The sequence below is a fragment of the Zalophus californianus genome, chromosome 9 (assembly GCF_009762305.2).
Source record: "Zalophus californianus isolate mZalCal1 chromosome 9, mZalCal1.pri.v2, whole genome shotgun sequence".
Lineage (NCBI taxonomy): Eukaryota > Metazoa > Chordata > Mammalia > Carnivora > Otariidae > Zalophus > Zalophus californianus.
Window position 1 is genome coordinate 9422358 of NC_045603.1, and position 9006 is coordinate 9431363.

Consider the following 9006-nt stretch of genomic DNA (forward strand, 5'->3'; position numbering starts at 1 on the left):
GTGCAAGCAGAGATTAGCGAGGGGCTCCGAGGCCGGGCAGCTGGACCCGTCACCGCAGGTCCCGAGGTCGTTTTGCCGCCTCATTGACTCTCAGAAGCAGGGCCGCAGCAGCTGGACACCGGGAGTAGTGGCCGAGATGAGGCTGGAGCGACCGATGTCCGAAAACAACGCATTGAAGGTGTCGTGGAAGCGGCTCTGGGATGGGAGCCAGGAAACCAGGCTTCCAGTCTTTTCGCTCCAACTTTGAGCAGGTGGCAGCCGGTCAACTCTGTCCCAACCCAGCGCGCCCGCCAAATGGCAACACCGCGGATTTACTGTGTGGGACGGAAATGGGATACCACGTGCGAAGGCGCTTTGGAACTGAAACCCACAGCTGGGTTATTCAATCCTGGAGGTGACTGCATTTCATATGAAAAAAAGACGCAGCTACTTAGCTTCAGCGGAACGGCGTCTTTCAGCAAATTTGGCAGCGACCTAGAGCCCTACAGTCGCCGCAGTCCCAGTTCTCTGCCAGCGTTTCCGCGGCTCTTCACGAAGTTTGAACGCGGTCGCTCGCCGTAGTCTCTAATCCCCGCCCCCGAGGCTGACGTCCAGCTCCGAACGAACGCTAGGCGGGGACGAGCGTGCGTGGAAATGGCGGCCCTTACCCGCCCCACGACCCGGCGCCCACCGCGGGCGCGCGCTCGCACGCCGGAAGGGGCGGGCCCAGGCGGGGCTTTATAAATCGTTCGTTGAGCGCGGTCCGACCTCTACCGGTAGCATTTGGCGGCGGGATGGTACGTGTCAGTATGGCGTTTTCCTCTTTGTCGGCGCGGCGGTGCGGCTCAATCCGTGGCGCATCGCCGCCATCTCAACTCGGCGGGCGCGGGGGGCCTGCTCCGGGAGCACGGGTGACTTAGATCCACAGTGAGGCCTGTTTTCTGAAAACCGCGGAGGCCTGTGGTCGGCCTGGGGCCCGCCGGGCAGCGGCTGGCGAAGGCCGGTGGGGCGGGCTCCGGTTTGGAGGCCCCGAGCCCGGAAATTTTCAAGCCACCGATCATTTCCCGAGCTCACCGGTTGAGTGTGGATCGAGATTGGAGTCCGTGAGCACATTGGTCAGGAGGACTTTGAGTGGGGGCGCTAGGCCCTGTTCGTGCTGACCGGGGGAGGTGCGGAAATCAGCGTAGCACGTGGGAGGGGAACCTGGGCTGGGGTTGCTGAGGCCTCGGGCTGAACTGGGCAGGACGTTGGTACCCCGTGTAAGGCCTCTGGAGTTCCCGGGAACCACAGATGATGAACTCTCTGACGGGCGGACAGAGACTCTGTGCTGATTGTCATGTTCTGATTTGGCTCCGTCGAGTTCTAGTGGCCTTTGGGTGTCCCTCTAGCGGGGGGAGGGGGAGCCTGTGGTGCCGTCTGCCACCTAGCTCCTGGTCCCAGCAGCCGTTTTGTGCTGACTTGATCATAAAGCCACCTGTGGAGTGATTTTAAGGACATCACCTGGTGTGCTTTTGTCTTTATAGAGAAGAAAGGGGAGGGTACGTTTTCTTAGGTTAAAAAATGAGATTTTGTGGCAAAGATTCAAGTCATTTAGGCCGTGTGACCTTTTCTCAAAGTGAACCCAGCCCAGCCTGTAAGCGAGTTTGTTAGCTGGGCCGCCGGTCTCTGGTGTGGACTACGCGTTGGGGCGGGTCCTTCCACCACTGAGGCAAAGCCGGGCATCAGAAGTGAGCTGCTTGTGACAGGTTTGAGTGCTAACGGTGATCCTTTTTCGCCCAGTCTCACAGGAAATTCTCTGCTCCCAGGCATGGGTCCCTGGGCTTCTTGCCTCGGAAACGCAGCAGCCGGCACCGTGGGAAGGTCAAGAGCTTCCCCAAGGATGACTCTTCCAAGCCTGTCCACCTCACAGCCTTCCTGGGCTACAAGGCTGGCATGACTCACATCGTTCGGGAGGTGGACAGGCCAGGATCCAGTGAGTACCAGCAGGACCCTTCACCCTGGTCGGGGGGGGGGGGGGTGGTGGTTAGGAGTGGAGGATGGGGATGGACTGGACTGTAGTCAAAAGGAGGACAGACCTTTTGACAGGATGGAAATCTCCATTAGGATTGATTCCTACTAAAGGCTACAGGTGGCTGGCATTATTGCTTTAGGTGGGGGATGTATTGAAGTCAGAGCAGCGCGTGAGTAAATTCAAGAGCCACAGCGTAGAGGAGTATGCTAGTTGGTACCTGTGCATCTTAATCCAGAGCTTGAATGCTGCCCGTGTCCCTGGGTTATGAAGTGCAAAGGAGAAAAATCACTAAGTAAAACAGCACTGGTGGGGCGCCTGGGTGGCTCAGATGGTTGGGCGTCTGCCTTCGGCTCAGGTCATGATCCCAGGGTCCTGGGATCGAGCCCCACATCTGGCTCCCTGCTCGGTGGGGAACCTGCTTCTCCCTGTCCCTCTCCGGTATTCCCTCCACTTAAGCTCTCTGGCTCTCTCTGTCAAGTAAATAAATGAATAAAATCTTTAAAATAAACACTGGTTAGTGAACCACATGGTACACACTAATGTTGGTATTAAACATCTACGCTGAGCTCAGAGCTATTACCACAACCTATCATACTAAGTACTCTTGTATTATCTAGGTAATAAGGAATTTGCTTTTATTTTTTTTTCTTTTTTTTTTTTTTAAGATTTTATTTATTTATTTATTTGAGAGAGAGAATGAGAGACAGCATGAGAGAGAAGAGGGTCAGAGGGAGAAGCAGACTCCCCGCTGAGCAGGGAGCCCGACGTGGGACTCGATCCCGGGACTCCGGGATCATGACCTGAGCCGAAGGCAGTTGCTTAACCAACTGAGCCACCCAGGCACCCAAGGAATTTGCTTTTAGAGATTTGTGATGAGAACTGAAGCTGGACTGTTTGTCTTAGAGTCCTGAAATTTTTTTGAGTTAGAATTTATAACGTATCTGGTAAGGACAGGCCTGGGAGTCCAGATTGGTGATAAGGCCCTATTTCCACAAAGTTGCTTACCCGAAGCACGTTGCCCTCTTGACCTAAATGGGCATTTCACACAAGACACCATGAATCCCTTGTGGGCAATTCTAGCCATCCCACTCAAGTCTGACTACTATTTTCGGCAGAGGTGAACAAGAAGGAAGTTGTGGAGGCTGTGACCATTGTGGAGACACCGCCCATGGTGGTAGTGGGCATCGTGGGCTACGTGGAAACCCCTCGAGGCCTCCGTACCTTTAAGACCATCTTTGCCGAGCACATCAGTGATGAATGCAAAAGGCGCTTCTATAAGAACTGGTAAGGGGATGGAGCACTTGGGTGGCTCAGTGAAGCGACTGCCTTCGGCTCCGGTCGTGATCCCAGAGTCCTGGGATCCTCAGCAGGAAGCCTGCTTCTCCCTCTCCCTCCCTCTGCTCATGTCCCTTCTCCTCAATCTCTGTCAAATAAATAAAATCTTCTGGTAAGGGGTGAGGAGGCTCTGGACCTAGGATTAGAGAAGGGAATGCCCTGTGTGGGCTTCTCTGTAGCAGGGGGAGAACTGCTCTGGTGTCTGGTTTAGTTGCTTCCCGAACAGAACAGTTCTGAGGACAGATCTTGAGCAGCACCTCTGGACCGTCACGTTCACCCTAGTGGGTGTTGGCTGAGGACTCCGTATTCAGTGTTCTCTTAGTTCTGGGAAGTATTGAGAGTCCGGTTAAAAACAGCACTGTAACTCACCCAGTCCTGCCTGGGAATGTGGTTGGGTTGATGGCTAAGCAGGAGCAAGAATTAGTGTGTACTTGAATGCTGTGACTTGAATTAATTCTGTGGACCTCTGCTCAGCTCCGCTCGGGTCTGCCCGATGAGCTCCATCCAGGCTCCGCTTGCCGGTGGAAAAGGCTCCTTAGAAGCCGGCAATGAGCCCCGTCCCCATGTGGTGCTAGTGTGCCTTCCGCTCACCCCTTGGAGGGGTGATGAAGGCCCGCACCCGGCCCCCTCCCCAACTCTGCTCTGCTCCTGAAGGCATAAGTCTAAGAAGAAGGCCTTCACCAAATACTGCAAGAAGTGGCAGGATGATGATGGCAAAAAGCAGCTGGAGAAGGACTTCAACAGCATGAAGAAGTACTGCCAGGTGATCCGGGTCATTGCCCACACCCAGGTGAGCACTCGACAAGGGGCACAAAAGGAGGGCGACTGTCCCACTGCTTCAAAGTAACTACCTTGTGCTTACCTAGTTACCTGCTGAGTTGATCCTCAACTCAAGCTGACTTTGTGCCAAGTCTCAGGATTTTAGAGGGGTGGTAAGACCGGTTCCGGTTCTTTAGGCTTGTCTGGATGGATGGGCATCCAGCGAGTAGGCTGGGGCGCCTGCGCGGTCGTTAATTTCTGGGGCCAGGCTAAGACTACTGTTGGTCTGAGAAAGCAGCCAGGGCTGCCTCCAGGCTGGTGGGTTGGTTTCTCTGTTGCCAGCAGAGGGCGCTGTGTCTCTATGGGCCTTGTATTAGGGAAACCGTGCCCCATTTTATTTTATTTTATTATTTAATTTTTTTTAAGATTTTATTTATTTGAGAGAGAGAGCACATGAGAGGAGGGAGGGTTAGAGGGAGAAGCAGACTCCCTGCTGAGCAGGGAGCCCGATGCAGGACTTGATCCTGGAACTCCAGGATCATGACCTGAGCCGAAGGCAGTCGCCCAACCAACTGAGCCACCCAGGCGCTCCAGCTGTGCCCCATTTTAGAAAAAGTGGTGGAGGAACTGGTGACTCCTTCATGTTTTAAAATGCCTACCTGAAAACAGTAGTCAGTAGTAGGATGTTGGCCATTTGTGCTCAAATTGACTTGATGCAAACGGAATGAGCCTTTTCCTGACTTGGTTAGGATGGCTACCTCATACGCTGTTGACCTGAGCCATCATCCTGGGTTTACGTCCAGTTCTTAAGTACTTCTTTTCCCTATGGTTAGCAATGATCATATGTACTTATATTTGTAGTATGTGTGTTACTGAAGAAAGTTCTGTGGAACAGCGCTGGGCTGCTCTTAATGAAAAGCTTTAGGCTTGACTTTCTTTTTTCCCCCTAATATTTGCAGCTTGTGCCCTTGACTGAGGTGCTGTTTCCACTCTCCCACGTTGTAAACGTCTTATTGACTGAGTAGACCAAGATAGATAGCGTAAACCAGGGCAGTACCCCAAAGGGACCGGCCAAAAGCCTGCTGATGGGGAACATGGGGCTAGTTGGTCCTAGGATCTTGTCTCTGGTCTCCTTGTGTTGGCATGGCCCTTGTATGTCTGTTACGGATCAGCTCATCATGGTGAACTTGGGCATCAGAATTGAAGAGGGGAATTAGGGATGCCTGGGTGGCTCAGTTGTTAAGCGTCTGCCTTTGGCTCAGGTCATGATCCCGGGGTCCTGGGATCGAGACCACATTGGGCCCTCCGCTTGGCGGGAAGCCTGCTTCTCCCTCTCCTACTCCCCTGCTTGTGTTCCCCCTTAGGCTGTCTCTGCCAAATAAATAAAAATCTTAAAATGAAAAGGGGAATTGTACCCAGTGGGGAGTTAGAACACAGGAAGGAGTCTTTTTTGCTGGTAGGGAGACTTGAGGTTCAAGGTTGCCAGACGGTTCTGCCCACCCTGAGTTCCCTTGCCGTGGAAGGAGAGCTCGAAGCTTGGGATCTAAGCTGTATCGATTCCCTCCTAGATGCGTCTGCTTCCTCTACGCCAGAAGAAGGCCCACCTCATGGAGATCCAGGTGAATGGAGGCACAGTGGCTGAGAAGCTGGACTGGGCCCGCGAGAGGCTGGAACAGCAGGTGCCTGTGAACCAAGTGTTTGGGCAAGACGAGATGATCGATGTCATTGGTGTTACCAAGGGCAAAGGCTACAAGGGTGAGCTTTGCGGTGGGCCAAGTTGTGATAAAACTTAGGTTTCAGGTCCAGATCTTTGAGGCTGTGGAATGTGCACCTGGCAAATGGCCTGAGTAAGATTCCAGAAACTTGCCTCACTGCCTGCCTTCCAAGAACAGCTGTGCGGTCAGGCGTGAGGGAAGTGTGGAGGACTGGGGGAGATCCCTCACCATCCATCTGCACCCTTAGCATTCACAGCCCACCGCAGAAGACAGAGGGGACTGGGAAGTTGGCGGGGGGGCCTCTGCCAGTGAGGAACTTGGATGCTGTGAAGTGCATGTGGTCCCCTTCTAGTTCAGGGCTGATTCTCCAAGGCTTTTTGTTACAGGCTGAGAACAGGTTTATGTCTAGGCTTGTGGTCAACCTGAGGAAATAGGGGGGAGAGGACATTAAACCCGTGTGTCGAATGTTCTGTGTGTGCGCCACAAGTGGGTGAACTGGCCTTTGGTAGGAAAGGGGCCAGTGGCACGAGTGCCAGATGCCCCGGTGATAAGCTCACGTCTCTTCCAGGGGTCACCAGCCGCTGGCACACTAAGAAGCTACCCCGCAAGACCCACCGGGGCCTGCGCAAGGTTGCCTGTATTGGGGCATGGCACCCTGCCCGAGTGGCGTTCTCTGTGGCTCGGGCTGGGCAGAAAGGCTACCATCACCGCACTGAGATCAACAAGAAGGTGAGGTGCCAAGGGGGCTCTTGTGGAGACTGATGCTGGGAAGGGAAAGACGAGTCCCGGGTTGGGAGTGTGGTTTCCGGTTCCTGTTAGCGCTGCTGCGGTGGGGGAGCTTCTGGAATGCATGTGGACTGGAGGTGCTCATCTTGTCTGACGGGCATGGTTTGGGTTCTTGGGTGGGATTTGTAAGGTGTCATCAAAGGTGGTTCTGGTACGGCTGACTTGGAGTGACCCAGGATGAGAGCCTTGTCTGTCCCTTCCTTTGCCTGTGTGCATTGTTTCAGCCAAGTGGCAGTATCTTCAGGCCCAGCCGGTTTTTCTTTCTGCCACCAGGCTGGGATCCCCCGTACAGGGCCTGGTAGCTGCTTTCCATCCAGAGTCCTTTGTTGGTTAACCCACTGCTGAGCTGAGGGTTACCTGCCCCTGTTGGCTGGCTGTCCTGCAGCCAGCCTTCTGTCTAGGGACACGTGAGCCTGTTTCCCTCTCAGTGTTAAAGTGTTCATTCTTTTACTTCTTAGATCTATAAGATTGGCCAGGGCTACCTCATCAAGGATGGCAAACTGATCAAGAACAATGCTTCCACGGATTACGATCTGTCTGACAAGAGCATCAATCCTCTGGTGAGTAATGAGAGTTGTCGTCTCAAAGCCTCTAGGGTCTTGGCTCTGGCAGGGATTTCCCCTCATGCCGTGTGCATTTGCACCCGGCCTTGCCCGTGGGGTGGGACCCTAGTGCTCCTGGGTTCTGGCTGATGCATGGAGGTCATGTTTCCAGAGCTTGTTAACTGTCCCCTGCGCAGACCGCACCCAGCTGTCTGTTCCTTGTAAATGCCGGGTCTTCCACTGGTGGGGCTGGCTGGTGAGAAGTGGGGTCTCAGACCCAGCTGTTCAGTGATGAGGCTCTGGAATGAGCGCTGGGCACAGCGCCCGAGTCAGACTGCGGAAACATTCCTTGCTGCCTTCCTTCTGAGAACAGCTTGGCCGTTGTCAGGCGGCAGACCACCTGAACCTGAAGGGGTCGTTCATGTGTATTGTCTGTGCTTGATCTGACCTGATGCCTTGGTTTCTTCCAGGGTGGCTTTGTCCACTATGGTGAAGTGACCAATGACTTTGTCATGCTGAAAGGCTGTGTGGTGGGAACCAAGAAGCGAGTGCTTACTCTCCGCAAGGTGAGGCCAGGGCCCTTCTCCGCAGTCGGGGCGGGTAGGCAGGAGCTCGGCCCTCCAGCAGGGGGGTAGTGATGGGTAACAGCGGAACATAGTGCCCGCACTTTGTGGAGGGGAGTTCAAAGGAAAAGGGGGGGCTTGCCACTCCAGCAGCAGCTTTGAAGTCCTGGGAGGAGGAAATTCCCAGTCGGGCTTGGCCCAGCTGTTTGCTGTGTTTGCGTTGTTTGCTCAGTCTGGCGGCAGGGTGAGATCCTTGGGTAAACCAGCTAGCCAGGAGGTGTTGCGGGAGGGGCTGAGTGAGGTTGTCGATCCTCTGCCCTCTGCTGAGGGGGCCTGGGAACCAAGAGGCAGAGGACGGCCCAGCTCTTGGAAACTAACCTTCCGCTCTTGGCCCATAGTCCTTGCTGGTGCAGACCAAGCGGCGGGCCCTGGAGAAGATTGACCTGAAGTTCATTGACACCACCTCCAAGTTTGGCCACGGCCGATTCCAGACAGTGGAGGAGAAGAAAGCATTCATGGTGAGCACCCCGACCTGGGGTTGGGATAGTTCCCAGTTGATGTCCCCTGTCAGCCTGCCACCTGCCCATCCGGTGCTGGTGCAGAAGGACACAGCTGGGCTGGCTCCTGGGGGTCCTGAGCTTGTGTCTGCACTGGGAACCCACGCAGAGTCCCTGGTCCCCTTGGAGTGTGGGGTATTCTTCGTGCCCAGCTGCTTTCCTTCCTCTGACCTTGCCCCCTGTCCTCGCTCCACAGGGACCACTTAAGAAAGACCGAATTGCAAAGGAAGAAGGAGCTTAATAGCGGGAGCAGATTGTGCAGCTGGTGGGATCTCAATAAACATTATTTTCCAGTGATTTCTGTCTCTGGTTTTGCTTGTGTGTTGTGGCTGCTGCCGCCGAGGCCACAGGGGCCTCAGTGTTCTCAGAGATGTTGCCCTTGGCCTCTGGGCTTTGCCAGAGGGTCTCCTTTTCCCCCTACTGCTTGTCTGGCTCAGGCCTGGAGCAGATGGGGTATAAGGGGGGTGCTCAGAGCTGCACCCCAGTCTGCCCCTGGATTGTCGAAGCCGGGCCGGAGCAGCGGGCTTTGTGCAGGTGCGCGTGTGCCCAGGTGAGAGCGGGCTCTGCTGTAGAGCTCGTGTGTTTGCACAGCGTGGGTGGCAGCCCAGTGGGAAGGAGGCTGAGGATTTCGTGTTCCCTGTGGTCTTTAGATTTGTGGATGGGCATGGCAGGACCAACCCTGCTCTGTTGAGAGAGTAAATAATGTAGTCACTAATCCACATAGGATTGGGTTCCAGTGATGGCTTGTTTGCCATGTGA

The 9006-nt window shown here is 54.7% G+C and overlaps 1 protein-coding gene and 4 non-coding genes across 5 annotated transcripts; all 5 read left to right on the forward strand.

The window, feature by feature from the left end:
• Positions 1-625: 625 nt before the first annotated feature.
• On the forward strand, positions 626-8544 carry RPL3 (ribosomal protein L3). The gene is made up of 10 exons (XM_027592231.1): positions 626-776; positions 1759-1951; positions 3106-3274; positions 3980-4115; positions 5653-5839; positions 6368-6528; positions 7044-7145; positions 7598-7693; positions 8089-8208; positions 8444-8544. The coding sequence occupies exons 1-10, from the start codon at positions 774-776 to the stop codon at positions 8486-8488; spliced, it is 1212 nt and encodes a 403-aa protein (XP_027448032.1). The 5' UTR covers positions 626-773; the 3' UTR covers positions 8489-8544.
• On the forward strand, positions 1265-1328 carry LOC113923258. Its single transcript, XR_003520257.1, has one exon. It is a non-coding gene; the product is annotated as a small nucleolar RNA SNORD43 (small nucleolar RNA).
• On the forward strand, positions 3925-3979 carry LOC113923282. The gene has a single exon (XR_003520280.1). It is a non-coding gene; the product is annotated as a small nucleolar RNA U82P (small nucleolar RNA).
• Positions 5887-5977, forward strand: LOC113923276. The gene has a single exon (XR_003520274.1). It is a non-coding gene; the product is annotated as a small nucleolar RNA U83B (small nucleolar RNA).
• On the forward strand, positions 7408-7501 carry LOC113923275. Its single transcript, XR_003520273.1, has one exon. It is a non-coding gene; the product is annotated as a small nucleolar RNA U83B (small nucleolar RNA).
• Positions 8545-9006: the final 462 nt, after the last annotated feature.

Coding starts and splice junctions, on each gene's coding strand:
- RPL3 (XM_027592231.1), top strand. Junction 1,952..3,105: donor GGTGGACAGGCCAGGATCCA/GTGAGTACCAGC, acceptor TATTTTCGGCAG/AGGTGAACAAGAAGGAAGTT. Junction 7,694..8,088: donor GAGTGCTTACTCTCCGCAAG/GTGAGGCCAGGG, acceptor CTTGGCCCATAG/TCCTTGCTGGTGCAGACCAA.